We start from the raw sequence: 23,245 nt of genomic DNA on the forward strand, positions 1-23,245 counted from the left end.
CATCACTTCCCTTATGTAATAGTATGATGACACCAAATGGGCTTGCGTGTGTTTCTGACTGCATGTATGAGCCTTTGGTGCTGATTCTCCATAGATCCAACTTTACAAGAATGACAAAGATATACAGAGGAAGGCGCTGAACACACCTGGCTTATTTAAAGACTGCCCTTGCTTACAGTGGAACAAGCAAAGACTTCTACAGACAAGGAAAAACAGGTGACAGTGATGCTTGAATATATGGATTGTAATTAGAATTGGCACGAGAAGCACTGTTGCAAGTTGACCCAATCGTATGTCTTAGAAATGTTTGACAGGTAACACCTTGAGGGTACATGGCTCCCATGTTGATGGGGAACATTTGTTTTTTGCGTCTTGAGAGTGTGTAATGAGGGGGAAAGAATCTGAGCACCCCCTGCCACTACTGGATTGAAGTAGGGGAGGGGCCGTGACTCAGTGGTAAAGCAACTGCTTGGCATGCAGAAGGTCCCAGGTTCAATCCCCGGCATCTCCAGTTCAAGGGACTAGGCAAGTAGGTGATGTGAAAGACCTCCGCCTGAGACCCTGGAGAGCCGCTGCCAGTCTGAGTAGACAATACTGACTTTGATGGACCAAGGGTCTGATTCAGTATAAGCCAGCTTCATGTGTGGGGGGCCAACATTCAGTTACGTGACCCCATAGAGGGTCGCAACCCACAGTTTAAGAAGCTTTGATCTAGAAGGTGAGAGTAGTTGTAACTAATTAGAAGAGATGTCTATAACAAATCATTTAAATGGCTAATACATACTGTTTTCAAAACTGTTTGTAAGTTTGATAAATGACTACATTTGACAGTGATATCCCTGAACAGGGGAGTACAGTCTAAATCCATCCTATTGCTTTCCATTAATCTATGCTGCATTGTCCCTGTAAATCTGAGTACCTACTCTGCATTTCGCACAAGGATGCTGGCAAGACAAGTCCTTAAGGTCATACCGTGAAACATACCATTTTCTTTCCCCTACCTTCTTTTTAAACAACCGGTCTGATGAAGTTTTCTGGAGAATTCAAAAAGCCTGTGGCTCAGTATGTAGAGCATCTGCTTGGCATGCAGAAGGTCCCAGGTTCAATCCCCGGCATCTCCAGTTCAAGGGACTAGGCAAGTAGGTGATGTGAAAGACCTCTGCCTGAGACCCTGGAGAGCCACTGCCAGTCTGAGTAGACAATACTTTGATGGACCAAGGGTCTGATTCAGTATAAGGCAGATTCAGTATAAGGCAGAGGTCCTTGGCTGGCCACTGAGGAGACAGTGTGCAGAGTTTACCATATTCTTAATATGATCCAGCATAGGCAGTTACTATGCTTTTAAATAATAACTGGTGTTCAGGATACTCCATTCATTCTTTTCCAGTTGATCTCTTTCTCTGTCTTCACTTATTCCCCCACCTCGCCACCAAAGGAAGAGGGCACTCAACAGCAAGGCAAATTGTGCACGCGCTTCTCTGAGAGGAAAAAATAGCAATGTCACAGAGTCAAAGCAAAATAAATAATCCTGTTATTAAAAGTTATATTGCTAAGGTGTAGAAAGGTGGTGCTTCTGTTGAAATATGTATCCAAATCATCCAGCACAGTGTATGTGAGGGAAATATTTTACCTGTTCCTTAGAGCACCATAAAAATGGAAAATCTGATCTACCCATGTCCTCTGCAAGTAGGAATGGCTGCTTCAGGTATAAATGTGCAGTGTAATCCATAACCTGCTTACTCGAGAGTAGCCCTGGCATAAAGGGTCTGAGTACAAGCCATAGGCTTCAGCTGGTTTCTGCAATTTGCTGTTATTCCTATGACCAAAGTGAGAGGTGCAAAACACGAGATGCCTCTTACCCATTTACTTTCGGCATTTCTTCCACATGGCAATCAATACTTGCTGCCTTGCTATTAGATTCTGAAAATCTCTTCAGTCTCTTACCCTTAGTTAATTCTTTAGATTTACCCTCTGCTGGGAATTCGGCCAGCCAGATGTAGGTTGCGACTCTGGTTTCTTCAGACTCTTTATTGGAAGCGTTCCATCCATCATCATTTCTAGCCCTTTTCTGATGCAATGCATTTAGTTCTTTGTCTTTCTTGAAAACTGAAGAGCTGTTAAATTATCCATTAATCTTCTTTCGCGTTTGCTGCAAGTTTCTTTCTTTCTCTTTCTGATCTGGCGTTTTGCCTTACTTAGTTTTCTCTTTCAAACCATGTTTTCCAGTTCTTCAGTCCTTTTCCTCTCATTCTAACATGCACGGGCCTGTTGCCTCTCTAGATAGTTCGACATATTGCTCAGCTGATACTGCTCTTGTATTATTTGTAATGCACTTCACTGTTCAAGGAGCCCTGTGGCGCAGAGTGGTAAGCTGCAGTACTGCAGTCAAAAGCTCTGCTCACTACCTGAGTTCGATCCTGACGGAAGTCAGTTCCAGGTTGCCGGCTCAAGGCTGACTCAGCCTTCCATTCTTCCGAGGTTGGTAAAATGAGTACCCAGCTTGCTGGGAGTAAAGGGGAGATGACTGGGGAAGGCACTGGCTAACCACCCTGTAAAACAAAGTCTGGCTAGTAAACGTCAGGATGTGACGTCACCCCATGGGTCAGGAATGACCCGGTGCTTGCACAGGGGACCTTTACCTTTACTTCACTGTTCAAGGAGATCACAGTTTTTCCTTACAGATGGATAGACTGATGAGTTTTCCTGGCATGAGGTGTCTTACACTACTCATTGTGTCATCTTTAAGAATGTCTTCATAGGCTGTCAATATCATAGGGTTGCGTCCTATGAACTGTGACTGGGAGAGGCATTCATAGAACAGATATCTCTTGTCCCTTCTTCTGCAAGTTCTTCCACCAATGGAGGCATAATTCCCGCTGATTCCCCCTTCTTCCTTCAGCCTTCTGTGCCAAATCCCAGCCTTTTCTCTAAGGTTCCCTGCCCTTCTAGAGCAGCTTTTGGGGAGTGCAGGAGGCTGAAAATGGAGAGATCACCTCTCTAATGGACGGAAAACTTATGTATAACTCCAAGGAACAACTGAGACAGACTGGGGGAGAACGCGAGTGAAAGTACCCATGCATAACCGACCTTAGTTCCCGCAACAGCTTGCAAGAGCAAAGTGGGAGATATGGAAAAGAGACAGAGCCTTTCAACAGCAAAGGACAGAAGACGCCTGGGTTCAGATCACTCAGGCAGAAATTCCCCCTATTTAACTGTCTGTGGTGGCTGGAGAAATACATAAGAGAGAGAAAGTACATAAGAGAAAAAGGAGCCTTGCTGGGCAAAGACCTGGGATGGCCAAGGGACCTTCCCAGCTCTTATGTGGACAGAAATGGGATGTGTAAGACCATTTCCCCGCAGTATTGTTTTTATTTGTACGCCACCTGGAAAGGCAGAATAACATTTCTTAAATCAATATATTTGGGTGATAGGGAAGGGGCGGGATATGAATGAATGAATGAATGAATGAATAAATAAATAAATAAATGAGATTGATACCTGCATGCCAGCTGCTTAACACCTATAACATGGCAGCTAAAACTACATGGAGTTCTGGTCAAGCATAGCTATCCATTTTGAAAGCAGGCATGATTAAAGCTATAGTTCAATTTGACCATAGTTAGATACATTCCCTGCAATCCATGAGGAATTATATACCAACAAAGATTAATTGAGAGTTATAGGCCATTAATGCATTGGCTTCTTTGTGCCAGTGTGGCGTAGTGGTTAAGAGCGATGGTTTGGAGCGGTGGAGTCTGATCTGAAGTACCAGGTTTGATTCCCCACTCCTCCACATGAGCGGTGGAGGCTAATCTGGTGAGCTGGATTTGTTTCCCCGCTCATACACATGAAGCCAGCTGGGTGACCTTGGGCAAGTTACAGCTCTGCTGGAGATCTCTCTGCCTCACCTACCTCACCAGGTGTCTGTTGTGGAGAGGGGAAGGGAAGGTGATTGTAAGCCGGTTTGAGTCTCCCTTAAGTGGTAGAGAAAGTCGGCATATAAAAACCAACCCTTCTTCTTCTTCTAAAGGCGCACGCTTTTTTGTATTGGGAACCCAAAAATCAAATGCATGGTGCAAAGGAGCGCCCAGTGGGAGCCGCTGCCACTCTGAGTTCCTCCACCTCACCGTCCCTGGGAGGAGGCAATGGGAGGCTGGCGGCGAGTGGAAGTGCAAGAGAGGGGGTGAGAGGGCATAGGGTCCTGGGGGGAAATGCTGCTGCTGGAGCCAGTCTTCCGGCAGGGAGTCGACCCGGTCACTGAAACACATGCGCAAACTCTTGGAACGGCCGCGGGACTTAGCTATAAATTGGCAAAACGCAGCAATATTAAAACCTGGCAGAGTTGCGGAAGGAAGAGAATTGATCCCGCGCATGGGCGATAAGCGTGCGTGTCAACCTCAGGGATTCGCAACTTTCCTGGGAGAAGTGCCAGACAAAACTGCCATGCGTTTTCGGCCACACTTGGAACACTTAAATCCTGTTTTGCTCTCAGAAGTTCATTTCCTGTTTCACCAAGGAAAATCCTCCACCTTTCTCAGAGGCTGAATAATTAGCAGAAGCCACTGTTTGTGGGTGGGTGCTGGTGGTGGTGGAGTGGAAAGAGTAATTCAAATTTAGCTGACCACGTGAATCTTTGCAGACGAAAGTACAATCGGAAAAGAAAATATGCTTTAGGCTGTTTCCTGATATATAATTCCCCAGAAGTCATGCAGTCACCGTCGCAAGCCTTTTGCCTTCTGCTGGGTATGTTCTGAATAAATCAGATTGTGCGCTGCAACTGTAGGGTTCTGTGGGCCTCAATCCACAGAGTGGGGTCAGACGTCTTCTATTGCTTAATGACAAAAAAAAAACTAAACAGGAAATCAGAACATTCTTGCTAGGGGTTGAGGGCGTTATCCATTCTGCTCCTTTCTGAAAAACCCAATACAGCATATGATAAAATATTGTATCAAGGGACTTCATTTTCCCTCCCTGTTATTATGTATGAAGTACCATAAAAACGTACAGTGAGACATTTAACCTTCCTTTGGGAGGCCCAGATGAAGCAGAGTGATGCCTTTATTCTTCATGCTGTATTTCTGCAGCTCTCCAAGCTCAGAAGACTCTTTCAGCTGCTTGAAAGGAACATCCCATCTGGGATACCGAAGGAAAAGAGAGAGCAGAGCCCTCACAGGGCCAAAGATGCTCCGGACTTGTCTCGCTTACAAAAAACACATCCTTTACATTTAAAGCCGCTGCTGTCATCCGTCACTGACTAACTGCTTAAGTTCCTACGCAGATGGGAGCAGAGTGCTCGGCCTCTGACCTTGGTATTCTTCTGCCTCGTGAGGCTGCCGTCTCTCTTTAACAATGCAGTGGGAATACACTGGGAGCCTCTTTTGTCCCAACAGAATCCTCCAATGTTCACGTTGCTTGCCCCAACCTTTCACAGAAGTCTCCGCTTTTCCCATACCAAGCCTCCCCTTGTACGGGACGCGTTTGTTTCTGATTAAATTGGGGGAAATAAAAAAAAGCTATAAGGATGACATGAGATAATGTGCAACCCCTCCCTTTAAATTTGAACTCTTTAGAGCAGGGGTGTCAAACATAAGGCCCGCGGGCCGGATCTGGTCCCTTAAGAGCGCTAATCTGGCCCATGAGCCAGCCAAGGCAGCCATCCCCCCCCCCCACTCTCGATCTGGGCTGGCAAGGCATGGCCCAGCCCAACCAAGTGACATTTATGTCATATCCGGCTCTTGAACAATTGAGTTCAACACCCCTGCTTTGGAGCGTAGCAAGTACAGAATAGTGGAGTGGAGGGCATGATTTGCAGCCACAGAGCAATAGGTGGGTACTAAATGGCAGGTTTAAAAATATTCCTTTTAAGAAAAGATTGAGTGTATGTGGCTTGAGTCAAGATGATACGCTGCAGCATCATACAATCATAAATTGTCACCTGGATGACAGTCCTCGTTAAAAAACCAATTCTACCCTTGATTGATAAAATGAAATCCAGCCAAGAATTCTCTGTATGCCAGTTTTTGTTGAATGATACTATTCCTGGAGTCACTTTAAAGGTGGCAGAATTTTTGATGGAAGTTGTCAATATTAGGACTAAAGTCTAAACCATATTTAAATCGAAAATGTATGGACATTAAATTTTGTGTACTGCTTACGCCATGTTTCTGAGTATATGCCAATAAAGATCGATTGGATAGGTGGGAGAGAGATAGGTGGTTGGCGCCTTCTCTTGTTCGCTACATTCTCCTTGCCACCTCCCCCCACATCCTCCTCCTCCCTGTATCGGGATTCCAAATACATGTTTACCTGGGGGAGGGAGGCTGTCGCAGAAAAGCTGGTGCAAAAGTTAAGCATGCCCTCCCGCCTGTAGCCTCTCCCACTGAGAACTTTGCACCTCTTTACCCGTGACCTAAGTTGGCAACCAAGATTTTAGTTTGGCTCCCGTAGACACGGACTGACCTGGCACCTTCCACCCAGTCACGTTAATGTTCTATACAGATTGTGAAGAGGCATAAATATTCATCTGTTATATGCGCACAGCCGAAGCACAGAAATGCTACACACAGATAATTCCCCAAAGCGACATAAAGCAGCAGCTTCCAATATCCAGAGTAAACAAGACTCTTCCAGCAACCGATGCCAATGAACAGACCAAACAAGCAGAGGATAAAGAAATTAATGTTCAGAGCAGGAGATTACTCCTAAGAATACCAGTTAGTGTTTTGCAATATTATATACCTGAGGACGTCAGAATGAATGCTTTTTCACTCTTGCAGCTACACACACGTGCCAATTCTACAAGTATATTTTGTACTCAATGATGAATTTTTATACCAATGCTTGTTGAATAATATTCATTGTATATTCACTGAAGTACTGCTAATTGATGTTATTTCAGTTTTAATAGCCTAATAACTCAATGGTTTCTTTTTTTGTAACTAGCTGACAAATTTAGAAAACAACGTCATTGAGAGGTAAGTTTCTGCACACACAAAAATGTGGGTAAAATACTGCCAGCCTGAATTAGGTCAGGACAAACTAATCATGTTACTTATAAATGGGACATACTCATTTAAAAACAAATTGTATACGTTTCTTTTGTAAGCATAATGCGCTGTTGTCCTTCTTCCTCTCCCTGTGCTACTGTGTAACTTATCTCATGTGCAGATGCCACTATGTTCTGCTTCTCTCCACTCCTACCAGTGAGTAAAATACACAACGAGATAGCATCAGTATGTAGAGTTTTACTGCACATCATGAGGAGCCAGGATAGAACTTGACATAGGGATGTCAAGTTTCTCAAAATATTCAGTCAGCTGGTTTAGATCTCTGCTCACTCTCTTGACATATACCGAAAAATCCAGGAATCCATATTATAGTTATAATGTGCTTGGTCAAAGGGGTGAATATGAAACAAGGATGCCATTTTTCTATTACTGCCCTGTGTTTCTTGTAACATGCCCTAACAGGGTAGACAAGGACTAAAAGTGAGCGTCTAGACAACAAAGAAGGTATGGCATCAGATAGAAGAAGAAGAGTTGGTTTTTATATGTCGACTTTCTCTACCACTTACGGCAGAATCAAACTGGCTTACAATCACCTTCCCTTCCCCTCCCCACAACAGACACTTTGTGAGGTAGATGGGGCCGAGAGAGCTCTGAGAGAGCTGTGACTAGCCCAAGGTCACCCAGCTGGCTTCATGTGTAGGAGTGGGGAAACCAATCCAGCTCACCAGATTAGCCTCCGCCGCTCATGTGGAGGAGTGGGGAATCAAACCTGGATCTCTAAATCAGAGTCCACTGCTCCAAACCACTGCTCTTAACCACTACACCATGCTGGCTTTCATAGCAAAGTAGAAAGGAAAGAGGTCTGAGATGCTTTATAGTCTCTGCATCCAAGCACTTCTCTACAACCAGGTCAAAGGGAAGGAAAGAGGGAAATAAAGGAGGAAGCCAAATTCTGTACAAGCCAATGCCCAGTGAACAGAGTCATCTCCGTTAACCATATTTTCTACATTGTATGATCTGGACAATTTATTACCATAAAAAACTTATATGGAGGGGAGGAAACCCAGAACCCAGAATTTTTAGAGCATGAAGCCCTAACTTAGGTTTCTTAACCATGTGTAAATGGGATTTACAGTGTCTCCACGCATCATTGATGCAATGGCTGTACTGGAAATTAAAACTCAGCTTTATATTCCAGAGAGCGCCTCACTCAGTGTGATACTGTGACATCGAGTTTTCTGTTTACCCCTTAGGCTGGTGTAGCATTAACTTCAGGTTTTGACGATGCCTTTATAAAAAAGAAAGGAAGATGCTGAGCGGCAGGGTAATAGTAGCACAGCGTGACACAATGATGGGGGAGGGAGGTGGGGAGGAGAGGAGGAATTCAGATGTGCCTCTTTTCCCCAGGGAACTCCTGCTAGCATGGAGCGGAGCAATGCTCTTTTTTTGTGTTCAGACCCGGCCCTCTCGCACATTGTACGCTGTGATGATTCTTTGCCCTCCTTCGATGCTTCTCTAGCCCTTGCTGGTTAAAAACGCTGGCTCCAACAAACAGAAACTTCTGCCTTCGTCTAAGTTGCCTGTCTTTATGAACCCCCCCCCCCTCTAATGTCTTCTTTACTTTATCTGGAACGGAGCTTCTTAAACTTTTCCCACTCACAACCCCTATTCACCTGAGAAATTTTACGCGACCCCGTGTATATATAGGTATATAAAATAGGTATACAAATCATACATTTACTGATAATAAATCCTAAAGAAATTTATTTTAAAATAATTCTTTGGTTTTACTGTTGCCAAATTTTTTGGGGGGGCCCACATTCAGTTACGTGACCCCATACAGGGTCGCGACCCACAGTTTAAGAAGCTTTGATCTAGAAGGTGCGAGTAGTTGTAACTAATTAGAAGAGATGTCTATAACAAATCATTTAAATGGCTAATACCTACTGTTTTCAAAACTGTTTGTAAGTTTGCTAGATGACTACATTTGACTGTGGATATCCCTGAACAGGGGAGTACAGTCTAAATCAGTCCTATTGTTCTCCATTAATCTATGCTGCATTGTCATTGTAAATCTGCATTTCGCACAAGGATGCTGGCAAGACAAGTCCTTAAGATCACAGCCTGAAACATACCATTTTCTTTCCCCTACCTTCTTTTTAAACAACCGGTCTGTTGAAGCTTTCTGGAGAACTCAAAAGACTGTGGCTCAGTTTGTAGAGCATCGGCTTGGCATGCAGAAGGTCCCAGGTTCAATACCCGGCATCTCCAGTTCAAGGGAATAGGCAAGTAGGTGATGTGAAAGACCTCCGCCTGAGACCATGGAGAGCCGCTGCCAGTCTGAGTAGACAGTACTGACTTTGATGGACCAAGGGTCTGATTCAATATAAGGCAGCTTCATGTGTGTGCATGCTGTTTTATGTCGTTTTTGGTTGGCCCTAATAAAAGGTATTATGTGGCTACTGTGTTTGGATTTTGCTTTGGGTTAATTCAGCTACCTGCAGCCTTTTTTTACTCATACGAGATATTGCCTGCCTGCCTACTCTCATAATCTGTTCTTCCAATCAAGTAACAAGCACACAGGCCTAGTCTTATAAGGAACTAATAGCAATCAGATTAACGTGTTGAATGCAACTTAAAACAATCTCATTTCTATCCTGGCACATGGAACACATTCCTCACACATGTTATCATTTTCATTGCCATGGAAAGGGACAGCTTTGTCCATCTGTTGAAGTGAGCAGTTCTTGAGGACAACAGAATACTGGGGACCCTGGCTTGAGGCAAGAAAGTTTTGGCAGCCCTTGTCATAAACTGCATTTGTTTCCCTACAAGAGGTAAGCTGAAGGAAGAGTAGGGTTGCCAGCTCCAGGTTGGGAAATACCTGGAGATTTTGGGGGGTGGAGCCTGAGGAGAGTGGGGCTTGGAGAGGGGAGGGACTTCCATACCACAGAGTCCAATTGCCAAAGTGGCCATTTTCTCCAGGGGAACTGATCTCTATCAGCTTGAGATCAGGTGTAATAGCAGGAGATCTCCAGCCACCACCTGGAAGTTGGCAACCTTAAGAAAGAGTCTTCCTTTTTTGTAGGACCTCTGCATTTTGTCTTAGACATGCAGCTATCTAGGGGTGACCACCATTCAATAGCATTGTATGGGTAGTCATATTTTGAACAAAAACAATAACTGGCTGTGGGCTGGATACCATTTGGACCACAGTCAACGTGTTTGTTCAAAAGATCTTGGAAGCATGAAAAAAACTATGGAGTAATGTGGAAGGGGGAGGAAGTATTCATTATTTTATTTATCTTCCCTCACGGCAGACAAAATGAAGAATGCACTGATAAATGAAGGGGATACTGGGTTTGGCCAACAGGCTCTCATTTATTTCCCTTGGTTATGAGTGCCCTGGCATCCTTCTCTGCCCTGCGTTGTTTATGCCCTGCGAGAGAAGAGGGAAATGAGTGAGTCCGTGAGACACCGCAGCTTTCAAGATTGAAAGCTCCTGCAAAGCTGTTGCATAATCTCCTTTCTACAGAGAGGCCGGGCCAGCCGGAGTCCCACTAACTCTGCTGCAGCAGTAAGTAAAAATTACCTGATAGAGAGGCATGCAGATGCTATCAATCCACTCCAGCTGCAATCGAGGCAGTTCATCTTTCCTGTTCCGATCAAAAATAGCCTGAATTGAAGGGGGGGAGGGAGAAGAGAGACAGAGGAGAAATATGTCATGTTTTATTACTCTGGAGTATTTTATAGATGCTGCTTCATCCAACACTGTGGACCCAGTATCAAATTGTTACAAACGGAACGCTTCAAAAACCATAATCAATCTTTACACACACTTCCACATCTTTTGTCTAGGATGAAAAATAAACCATTTATTCTAAGGCCCTGTTTATGGGATTTGTAAAGTGTAATTTATTGGACTGTTATACTTTGTAATTCCTTAACGTCAAACAAATATACCGTATGGTTAGCATTCATGTGCAGGGAGAGAAGGCAGATTATAAAGATGTGAACTCCTTGCCCTACCCACCTCTTTCCTCTTCCCAGAAGAAGCTTCAGTGGATGGTGGGCACTACATTGCTGTTTGGAGCATTGGGTGGTCATGGAACAGCATAGTAGCACTTGGACTTCACAGGGTTTTTGCACAAGTTTCAAAGGCACCATTGACTTTGAGGTCTCTTAATCCACCAGTCAAAGCGCATTTGTATGCCATGTGGCTAGAAAGGAGCACATTTCTGCCGGCCCTGCCTCTTCAACCCTCCTCCCCATCACCACTATTTCCTACCACCATTGAGGGGAGGGGCTGTGGCTCAGTGGTAGAGCATCTGCTTGGCATGCAGAAGGTCCCAGGTTCAATACCCGGCATCTCCAGTTAAAGGGACTAGGCAAGTAGGTGATGTGAAAGACCTCGGCCTGAGACCAGGGAGAGCCGCTGCCAGTCTGAGTAGACAATACGGGCTTGGATGGACCAAGGGTCTGATTCAGTATAAGGCAGCTTCATGTGTTCGTGTGTTCCCCCGGGCCACTGTAGAGCTGAGACTGCTATAGCGTTATAATATTATAACCATCTATTTGCTCCTTCATTTGCATTCCCAGTTTCGTTTTCAAAAAGAAGTCTCTAGCACTTTTTCATTGCTGAGATATCCCTTTCCCCACATATCTCTGCACAAAAGGAGATAGAGACTTACTTTAAAAAAATGTTATGACGATATAGCAATATTTAATAGTCAATTTTAAAAAATCTGAAAAAGTCCTAGTAGGGAGGGAGATCTGGCCGCAGAATGGGGATTGGGGCAGGGACACTGCGGGGAAACCGACCATGTGGAAGCTCCACTGGGGCTGTGCTGTAATGGCAGCTGTGGCAGCAATGGGGAAAACCACACAAGTTTGTCCCCATGTTGTCAAACGAATCGAGATAAACTTCACACTCCATAAAACATGTGCCTTAACGCATTTCTGACAGGGATAGCTATTGCGTGGAAACTTTATTTTGTCTGTTCTTTATCTTTTCACTTACTTGATTGGATTTTTTTTTGCAAACCAGATATTCCTTGAATTAAAGCAGTGACTATATAACTATACCCTTTTCTCTTTAAATATTAAAGATGGCACTGGCAAACCACCCCGTAAACAAAGTCTGCCTAGGAAACGTCAGGATGTGATGTCACCCCGTGGGTCAGGAATGATCCGGTGCTTGCACAGGGGACCTTTACATTTATATAGGTCTGTTTATAAGAATACAGCAATACAACCCAGTAAGCATGAATGTTTCTTAGGTTGTTTTCTTATTCTAAATTAACAGGTGGTTTTCCAAACTGTTGATCAACTTACAGAAGGCGTGAGTTTGAGCTCTGATCTCTCCCTGTCTCCTTGTTCAAAGAACTCGCTTGTTACCAGTTCAGCCACCTAAAACACATATAAAATCATAAACTAGGTTTCCTACAATTTGTAAGAGGGGTTCATTTTCTGACTGATTACATAGAAACATAGAGCTGGAAGGGACCTCAAAGGTCACCTAGTCCAACCCCTACAAACCGCAGGAAATTCACAACTGCTACCCCCTCACTCCCCCAGTGACCCTGGCCTGTAGGAAAATTCCAGCATGGTGTAGTGGTTAGGAGCGGTGGACTCTAATCTGGAGAACTGGGTTTGATTCCCCACTCCTCTACATGAGGGGTGGACTCTAATCTGGTGAACCAGGTTCATAGAATCATAGAGCTGGAAGAGACCACCAGGGCCATCTAGTCCAACCCCCTGCCCAATGCAGGAAATTAACTACCACCTTCCCCCCACATCCCCAGTGACCCCAACCCTCCCCCAACCATGCAGGATCCCACAATCAAAACACTCCCGACAGAGTGAGGTTGGTTTTCTCACTCTTACACATGAAGCCAGCTGGGTGACCTTGGGCTAGTCACAGCTCCCTTAGAGCTCTCTCAGCCTCACCTACCTCACAGGGTGTCTGTTGTGGGGAGGGGAAGGAGATTGTAAGCCGGTCTGACTCTCCTTAAAAGGTAGAGAAAGTCGGCATATAAAAACCAACTCTTCTTCTTCTTTCTGACCTCAAAGTATCGATCAGCATTACCCTGGGTCTGAAAGAAAGGGCCATGAGAGCCAAGAAGAGGAGCTTAAAAATACCTATCTGTCTCTAGATTCATGGATGCTTGGAATCCTAGTACGTTTTTTATTTTATTTTTTGCGGCTAATATGCCAGATAAAACAGAAACTGACCTCGGCAGCGCAAGTGGCCCCGGGCGCTGGCACAAGCGGCCCGGATGCCAGTGCGGCCTCTTGCGTGCTTCCTGAGCTCTTTCGGCCTCAGAGCTCAGGAATGGCCTGTTAGTTGCATCTGTCTTTCTTGCCAGTTTTTTGTTCTCCAGGTTTTTTTTCCCCCCACTTTTCTCCATGCTTTTTCAGACAACTTTTGAGGTGGTATGAAAAAACACAGTAAAAACTTGCATGGGAAGGGGGACAGTAACTATCTACTGGCAAACGATACTCTCTGTAAGGAAGTTTAAAAAAAAAAACATGCCGTTAAGCAGCCAAGCAAAAACCTAGTAAGGAAAAGATGTGGAAAGGAACTGTTACTCTGCTTCCACGTGGACAAACGTATCTCGCTTTATCAAAACAATGTGTGAAGTGTCAGTGGCCCCTAGGAGAAAAATATAGGCTGCTTCCAAAGCTTTCTTCATGGTTTGAAAGCCCCAGGTAAGTGTGAGGTAGGTGAGGCTGAGAGAGCTCTAAGAGAACTGTGACTAGCCCAAGGTCACCCGGCTGGCTTCATGTGGAGGAGTGGGGAATCAAACCTGGTTCTCCAGATCAGAGTCCACCGCTCCAAATCACAGCTCTTAACTACTATACCATGCTAGCTAGGATTTCTATGTATGAAAAGCCCACTGCGTAGATCAGGTGCCACATGGAGTCGCTCAGAAGTTGTTTTCACACGGCAGCCATACTGAGCTATGCTGCAGAAGACTTATGCCTTCAGAAATGCTGGGTTTCAAATCACTTAATGACTATGTTGTGTTTTATCAGTTTTATTTTTGTGAGCTGCCTTCAGCATGTTTCTTCACAGAAAGGCAGTGCAGAAAAGACCTAAATAAATGGCTTTCTCAGTTGCAGCACCAAAACTTTGGAATTTTCTCTCCGGGGAGATTCATCTGTCTCCCTCTATCGGTGTCTTCTACCAGTGGGCGATGAGGTTTTTTTCCCTTCCTTTCATATGGCATATCCCCAATAACAGTTATTGACCTTCTCCTTGGTTCTGGTTTTGTATGTTAGTGTGTATTTTTCCAGAGGTTTACCATGACCCTTCTAAAATAGGAGTAGCCCCTAGGCCAGTGCTTATGAAGATTATTGTGGCTGGCAAAGGGATTCTAGAAATCGCCTAAAGAAGCAATTTCAAACTACATGTTTGAGAGAGCACCTCTAAAGGTCCACGGTAAGAGGGAGCAGCCACTAAATAATAAAAAATACCAAGACCCCTCCGTTTCCTTTAAACACCATCGGTTGATATGAGGTAGAAGAGATCATTGTGGTTGGGGGGGGGGGCATTTTAGTTGATTTGACTTTTAAAGTTTTTATACTAATATAATATAATATAATATAATATAATAGTGTAGTATAGTATAGTATAGTATAAAAACTTTAATTCAAATTAATTAAAATGGCGCCCTATCAATGATCTTTCTTCTAACACGTATATAAAACCTATATATATGATTGTTTTAATGTGGTATCATGGTTGTTATTAGCCACCCTGAGCCTGGCTTGTGCCGGGGAAGGGAGGGGTAGAAATCTAATGTAAAATAAATAAATAATTATAATGGGGCAGTGATTATGGAATCGGATATTCTTCTGATTTCCCAGTATCGCTCAATGCTATTAAGAAAAACAAACAAACAAAAAGAATGGGCAATAAACCATGCCTAGCAGAAAATCCGTGCTCTTTTTAAATGTACCAATACTGTTGTAAATCGATTGCAGATTTGGTCCCTTTGCATGCCAGGTTCCTGGGAAAAGCCTTGCATCAGTACCTCCTTCTCCTTGCCCTGCCATTAATCATGACTTGCCTGTCTTGAAATCTCCCACGGTTTGGTCGCAGCTCCAAGGTCACAGGCTGTCATTAGCATTGATCTGGAAAAAAAAAAATCCAGAAAAGAACAATGCGCGCTGAATAAACCTTTGTTGTTTTACCAAACAAATTCACCCTGGATACATAATTTAACAAAACAAAACAAAAAAAGGTCAGAATTAGCGCCTTCTTCCCGTCTGGAGGGGATGGTGCTGTTTGGATTTTCAACCGTCAGCACAGTTTTTATGTCGTTAGATACAGGAAGGCTAATGCATTATAGATCATCAGATAATGAATTTTCAATGCGATCTGTTGACTGCGACAAAAGAAACATGTATCACTACAGACTACTAATTTTGCTGCACTTTAACTAATAAAAGTAATATTTATAATATACAGGGCAGCTAGGATATTTTTGCCATGATGTAAGAAAAGGAATTATTACACAATAAATACAGATTGGGCTAATCTATTTGCCTACTTAGAAGCGACTACTGTGGATAAGAGAAAAGCTATAACAATGAGAAGCATTCCAGACACTGTTTAAGCAGTTTCCACGGTTCATCTGCAATAAAAATTCAAGATTTACTGTAAGGACTATAGTGTTTCACTGTAGTTTAATGCCAGGCTACAATTATGTTTTATATGTGTTGGGAGAAAGGAACTGTTCAGCTGTAGAAAGCATTTATGTACAGTACACGATGCAGATAAAACTATGAGAAAGCCCAAATGAAGAGCAAGGACACTGGAAATAAAGGAGTGGCAAAATATACTACCCTAACTCTAAAATCAGGAATGAGTGAAATGGCTTGGAAAAATAGGAAATGACTCATGCCACAGTTAAAACGCAAAGTCTTGGCCATCATGTGAATAGTTCCCTTCACTGCCGTACGCGCACAATCAGGTGAGAATATTTTGTCATGGCACTTCTGGGTGTTGCAAAACTTTTAGTCTTCCCTGCAGCTTCGGGGTGGGTGTAAGGCAGGGGTATCCAACCTTTCTGAGCCTGCAAGCACCTTTGGGATTCTGCCGCAGGCTGGTGGACGCAACCCCAAAATGGCCACCATGGGAGGTGGAGCCAGTCACAAGCTCGCACATAGAGGAAGCCCAAGTGACCGGGACAAGAACACTAATTTTGAAAAATACACTGGGAAAGAATGAGAGAATAAAACCAACACTGCGGTTATTTTAATCTGTGTAGCCAATCAGATCTCCAATGGCCAACTGAGCAGGAGTCCCATTTGACTCCACTCATTTCTAAAAACTCTTGGTGGGCACCAGGAAAGGCACCACGTTGGGGAACCCTGGTGTAGGGGTTGCAGTGAATGTCCCTAGGAACTCTGCTTTGTGAAGCTGATATGAGGCATCATTTGGGATAGGTAGGTTTATGCTTGTGTACCAGCCACTTGGCTGCCTGAGACAATGGCGGTAGGAGGAGGAGGAGGAGGAGGAGGAGGAGGAGGAGAAGGAGAAGGAGAAGAGTTTTTATATGCTGACTTTCTCTACCACTTAAGGAAGAATCAAACCGGCTTACAATCACCTTCCTCTCCCCACAACAGACACCCTGTGAGGAAGGTGGGGCTGAGAGAGTTCTAAGAGAGCTGTGACTAGCCCAAAATCACCCAGCTGGTATCTCAGCCTACCCCTCCTAAGGCAAAGCATCTTGGGTAGGCCTGGTTTGATTTCTAGGCATCAGTGTGTGGTGGTTAGAGTTCTGCAATGATGCCAGGGAGACCTGTCTTCCCATTCTTACTCACTCCTGAAGCTCACTGGGTATTGGTCTTGTCTTTATTTTTCAGGGTTGTCAAACTATTAGCTTATGTTGCCATACTCCATGCATATTGTGAAAAGTTCTGGATGCTCATCTCAAGGCAGATCTGGTTAGTGATCTTATGAGACTATGGGTTGATGCATATGCTTTATTTGTTATCCCTTTCCTTGAAGGAGCATTTAGAAGTACTTACTTACTACTGAGATTGCCAGCCCAATGCTGGCAACTGGCAGGAACGTTTGCAGAGTAGGGCAATGTTCTAGGATTTCCTGAAACTCTATGGTTTAACCATAGAATTTTGGTGGAATCCTAGCGCATCACCCCAAAGTGATGACATCATTTTGATTCACACTAGAAGTGATGTCACAGTGTAGGAGTGACATTGATTTCACTCCACCAACCCTACTGAGTGGGGAATGGAGATTGCAGGCAGGAGGTTAAGACCTGGCCATGTTACTTACTACGAGATCTTGGTCACAATATTGGGAGGGGCCATGGCTCAGTGGTAGAGCATCTGCTTGGCATGCAGAAGGTCCGAGGTTCAATTCCCGGCATCTCCAGTTAGAGGGATTAGGCAAGTAGGTGATGTGAAAGACCCCTGCCTGAGATCCTGGAGAGCCGCTGCCGGTCTAAGTAGACAATACTGACTTGGATGGACCAAGAGTCTGATTCAGTAGAAGGCAGCTTCATGTGTTCATGTGAGAGCTGCTGCCGGTCTAAGTAGACAATGCTGACTCGGATGGACCAAGAGTCTGATTCAGTATAAGGCAGCTTCATGTGTTCATGTGTTCAATATTAAAGTCTCCATGCTTTTTCTAGGAACTACCAAAAACATCTGGTACAAGCTACAGATTGTCAACGTGGTAAAAACCATCTCCAGAGAAACCACTTGTAAGCATTGGAACCAGATCAGAAGCCCCTCGCCACGGGGAGGTTCATTTCAGGGCATCGCAATGGCATTTCCTGAGACTGGAAATCTCAGATCATTCTTGAGATTGTCACAGGCTATCTCTTTGCTTTGAGATGACTGGAAGGAGTTTCATCTTTTCAGCGAATGGCTGCAAACTTTTATATTAACTCAGACAAATTAAAATAAAGGCATTTAAAATAAAACTATTTAACACAAAAGAAAGGTCTCACCGGAATATTTCTCGCTGGCCGTTAACACTCCAGTTGTAGTCACCTTTGCTGACAAGTTCAAAAAACTCAGACCTCTTCCTGCAACAAAACATGCTAGTGTAAGGGAATGGATCAGTTTCAAAGGTGAAAACTTTTCTAAGGCAAAATTTTTGTCACCCTTCCAAATGAGATTATTATCCTTCCCAAACTTCACTGGACTCTATAAAATTGCTGTACTGGCATATAACAAATAGGATCCTCACCAAAGCATATACTCCTGGGGAACAGCCTGCCTCTGCTCCAGCCTATATTCAAATTAAAATTTTTAATTGTGGGATGTTTTTACAGCAGCTCATTAATTTCACAGTCTCCTATTGTACTCTGGCAACAAAGAAAGAAATGATGGAACCTTGAACATTTTTATGGAAAGATGAAATGCATTCAGTATACGATTGCATTGTACTAACATATAGGGTTGCCAGCACCCCCATGTGGTATAGCTTTAGACCTTTGATTGTGTATTAAATAGGTCATGCACCAGCTAATTTAAATGGATACAGATTTATTGCTTTGCATTAAGGCCAATCTAAAAGTAAAAGTCACCCAGTGACCAACAAAGCAAAGAATGTCTTGTTTTAAATCAGCCATGTATTTATCTGTTTATTTAAAACATTTATATGCTGCCTTTCTCCCTTGTGAAACTCAAGGCAGCTTACAATATACGCAAAATAATTATAAAAGGCACAACAAAAGCAACAGAAATAAAACAATTATAAAAGCACATAGAAGGCTACAATGTACCAAACACTTGGCAGCCAAAGGAGCAGTGGCAAAAGTGTTGGAATTGAGCTGGAGGGACCTGAGTTCAGATCCCCACTCAATGAATGACCTTGGGCCAGTCACCAGCTCTCAGTTAAACCTATTTCACCTGCTTGATGAAATGATAAAACCTCATGTAGGCTGTTTTGAGCTCCATGGAGGAAGGGTGTCAGCTAAGTATGTATGTAAGTATACTTGGCCTATGACTCCTTTTGTTAGATCTCTAAACCTTTGTTTCCCTAACCCTAAATTAGAAATAATAATAATCAACGTTTTTAAGCTACTTTGACATGAAAGACACGTCATGCTCCTTGAGTCAAAATACATTTTTGATAAACCGTGTTTACAGAAACCAAAACAGTATAACTTTCCTGGGATGCAGCATAAGAAAAAACAGATGGACGAGAAGATAAAAATGTAATGGTTCATAAATCAGAGCAAAGTGGAACTATGTAACAAAAAGGAGCCAACGAAGGTGATTTCTAATTTCAAGAAAGACACACATATTGCATTAAGACAGTTTCAGATGGGTAGCTGTGGTTAAAAAGGTAACGGTCCCCTGTGCAAGCACCGGGTCATTCCTGACCCGTGGGGTGACGTCACATCCCGACGTTTCCCAGGCAGACTTTGTGGGTTGGTTTGCCAGTGTCTTCCCCAGTCATCTTTCCTTTACCCCCAGCAAGCTGGGTACTCATTTTACCGACCTCAGAAGGATGGAAGGCTGAGTCAACCTTGAGCCGGCTACCTGAAACCGACTTCCGTCAGGATCGAACTCAGGTCGTGAGCAGAGCTTGGACTACAGTACTGCAGCTTAACACTCTGTGCCACACTCTTAGCTGTGGTTAGTCAGTAGTAATAGAACAAAATTCGAGTCCAGTAGCCTCTTAAGATCAGCAAATCGTTGTTCTTTAAGGTACTACTAGACTTGAATTGTATTGCATCAAGGCATCTGATTTCACTGGTTAAATAAAAATTTGCACAAAGTTAGTACTGAACCCTCCTTAACCTCCCCCTCCCTTCCCTCGTCTATAATGAAGGAATGGTGGTTTAAGACTAAACGGGTTATCTACGACATACGAATGTGGGCTTGTTACTTAATAGGTAAAGGTCCCCTGTGCAAGATAACCTGGGGTTTTAACCATTTCTGGTTTAGGATCTTGGTTAGTGGAAAGCTCTGCGTGTTTATGCTTATTTTTATTTAACTGAGATTAAATAATTTACCATAATGACAAACAGTCTTGTGGCCCCTCTTTGTCATCTTGGATGTCGCAGATTTACACAGCAACCCATCTGAACAAAAGAACATAAGAAAGGCCACCCTGGATCAGATCAAGGTCCATCAAGTCCAGCAGTCTGTTTACACAGTGGCCAACCAGGTGCCTCTAGGATGCCCACAAACAAGACAACTGCAGCAGCATTGTCCTGCCTGTGTTCCACAGCACCTCATATAATAGGCATGCGTCTCTGATCCTGGAGAGAATAGGTATGCATCATGACTAGTACCCATTTTACTAATAGCCATGAATAGCCCTCTCCTCCATGAACATGCCCACTCCCCTCTTAAAGCCTTCCAAGTTGGCAGCCATTACCACATCCTGGGGCAGGGAGTTCCACAGTTTAACTATGTGTTGTGTGAAAAATACTTACCTTTATCTGTTTTGAATCTCTCGCCCTCCAGCTTCAGCAAATGACCCTGCATTCTAGTATTACGAGAGAGGGAGAAAAGCTTCTCCCTGTCCACTCTCTCCATACCATGCATTATTTTATAGACCTCTATCATGTCTCCCCTTAATCGCCTTCTTTCCAAGCTAAACTGCCCTAAACATTTTAACCGCTCCTCATATATCTGGAAATAGTTTGACTCGGCAGAAGAGGTGTGGAGACTCTCCACAGAATGCACAGGATCCATATGGTAAGTGGAGAAGCCACTCTGCGCATAACAGAGTTTTGGCAACCTTAACGTGGGGGCTTTATCATGTAGATTCAGCCCCCTCTCACAGGAAAAAAACAACACCTGTGTTATGTATGCATGTGGGTGTGGGTGATTGAATCAAGGGTGTTATGTATGCATGTGGGTGTGGGTGTTTGAATCAAGGGAAGGAGCTCCTTATTTCATCCGGGGGAACCCTGGGCAGCTTGGAGTTCCCCAAGGCTCCTGACTGGTCTGTTCCAATTGGCTACTGGGTTCTCCCCCCCCCCCCGTCAAGGTCATGGGGGGAGTGGCCGCAGGTGGCCAAGCGGGTATATAAGCAGGGTCACTGTAGTTAGTTCTGTTCCTGGTCACCTAATAAAGCGGTTGCTGTTGGAACTCCGTCTCTGACCTCGTGTGTTCCCCCCCATGCGGACTTAACAACCTGCTCTGGGGGAAGGCAGAAGGCAAATTCCATTATAGTGTACAGCACCCATAGGATGATATTTACTTCTGTGGCTGTACATGTGTGAAAAAGTTCCAGCAGAATGTCCTGAGCTTTGCAAGTTGTCAAAAGACCATCCTTGTAGATAGGAGTTGTTATTTCCTAGATAGTCTTGGACTCTGGTCCTATTGATATACAATCTAGAGCCGGGGGGGGGGTCCCCAACCTTTCTGAGCCTGTGGGCACATTTGCAATTCTGAGACAGCATGGTGGGCAAAGCAGCAAAATGGCTGCCCCAAAATGGCTGCCCCAGGATGTGGAGCCCGCCACAGCATGACTGCCACAGCTTAACTTCAGTAACACAGAGCAGATCCTTGTGCTGTGGGGGCAGCTGCTGCCAAAGCAGGATTTTAAAAAATCTGCACAGCCAATCAAGTCTCCAATAGTCAATCAGAAGCCTTGCTGGGCAAAAGCCCTACCTGGCCCCACCCATTTCCTAAAAACGCTCCGCAGGTGTGTCGGCAGGTGTCACAGCGCCTACAGGCACCACGCTGGGGATCCCTGATCTAGAGAGTTAGATTTGTTGCCAGTCTTTCTCTTGTTTCCACATCGTTCCCAGAAATATGTACAATTTCCAGCCAGACGGTCAGTCCGTATTGTGAATATGCCACTAGAGAAACACCCTATCCTCCTTCACAGGGCTAGCTGTCATCAATATGGTCTCTATTAGAAACGGGCAACCTTCTAAGGTCAACCTCTCAAGGTCACAAAAGAGCAGTTGTTGGGGTTTTTCCCCTCCTCCGTGATGATTTTCTTTTCTTTTTTTATTTAATAGGAAGGTTATTCATGAGGCCACAGTCAAATATGTTTTCCTTGCATCTTTGGCCCCATAAAGTGTATCGAAGTGCTTGCCCATTTCAAAAAGTTTCTAATACAATGCAAAGTCACATAGGCAGGAAGGAAAATTTCATTCCTCTCTTGCAGATTCATGGCGTGATGGCCTAACAACCCCTCTGGGAATAAGAGCTGCAGTGATGACAATTTTAATGGCCTTGACTAGCTGGCACACAGGCTTTAAATCAATCTTCTCCTTAACTGTTCACATGGAAGCCTGCAATGCATCAGCAGAGTTTTTTTTGAGTGGGCCCTTATTTCATTTAAATAAAAAACCCTGCCATTTACAACACATTTGTTTTCTTCCTGAGAAAACAGAACTAAACGCAAAAATTCTCCTTTTCGCCATTGTTTAGTGTTCGCGGGCCATTTATTAATTGACAAGGAAATAAAATTTTCAGTCGTGACCGAAAGGTGACCTTGTCACACCCGTCTTCAACAAACTGCATTGTGACATCAGAAAGAAAAGAAGAAGAAGAGTTGGTTTTTATATGCCGACTTTCTCTGCCACTTAAGGCAGAATCAAACCGGCTTACGATCACCTCCCCTTCCCCTCCCCACAACAGACATCTTGTGAGGTGGGTGGGGCTGAGAGAGCTGTGACTAGCCCAAGGTCACCCAGCTGGCTTCATGTGTAGGACTGGGGAAACAAATCCAGTTCACCAGATTAGCCTTTGCGGCTCATGCAGAGTGGGGAATCAAACAAGAACAATCATAAGAGTTTTTTAAAATATATAAAATGACATGTAACTGCTGCTGAACCCCACACGCTTCTCTGTTAGTGCACCTATTCTTTGTGCCAAATCAGGGAACTAGCAGAGAAAAATCCTTAGGGAGATTTTAGTACTGCCCTAACAGGAATGATAAGGCTGCAAGTAAGACTCACAAGGAGAGGGGGCGACATTGGTGGTGGAAAGTACAGTCAAGTCACAGTTGACTTATGGCAACCCCGCAGGGTTTTCAAGGCAAGAGAAGTTCAGAGGTAGCCTGCCATTGGCTGCCTCTGACTAGCAACCCTGGACTTCCTCGGTGGTCTCCCATCTAAGTACTAACCAGGGCTGACCCTGCTCAGCTTCCCAGATCAGCTAGCCTGGGCCATCGAGGTCAGGGTGTGGCAACATTCCCTGGGAGACTAATCCTAAAGTGAGTCACTCCACTCTAAGCCCATTCTGAGCTCTCCCACACACACACACTTATACCATCT

General features: G+C 44.2%; 1 protein-coding gene across 1 annotated transcript in view; it reads right to left on the bottom strand.

The window, feature by feature from the left end:
- The window catches only part of PDE11A (phosphodiesterase 11A), a 181,594-nt gene that overhangs the window by 10,568 nt on the left and 147,781 nt on the right, over window positions 1–23,245 (bottom strand). The window contains exons 16-19 of the mRNA XM_056861194.1: window positions 17,996–18,073; window positions 15,083–15,146; window positions 12,342–12,416; window positions 10,600–10,683 (exon numbers count right to left, since the gene is read on the bottom strand). Of these exons, the coding sequence (XP_056717172.1) occupies window positions 10,600–10,683; window positions 12,342–12,416; window positions 15,083–15,146; window positions 17,996–18,073 (301 nt within the window). The remainder of the gene's footprint in view (window positions 1–10,599; window positions 10,684–12,341; window positions 12,417–15,082; window positions 15,147–17,995; window positions 18,074–23,245) is intronic.

Source organism: Euleptes europaea, chromosome 15 (genome assembly GCF_029931775.1).
Source record: "Euleptes europaea isolate rEulEur1 chromosome 15, rEulEur1.hap1, whole genome shotgun sequence".
NCBI lineage: Eukaryota > Metazoa > Chordata > Lepidosauria > Squamata > Sphaerodactylidae > Euleptes > Euleptes europaea.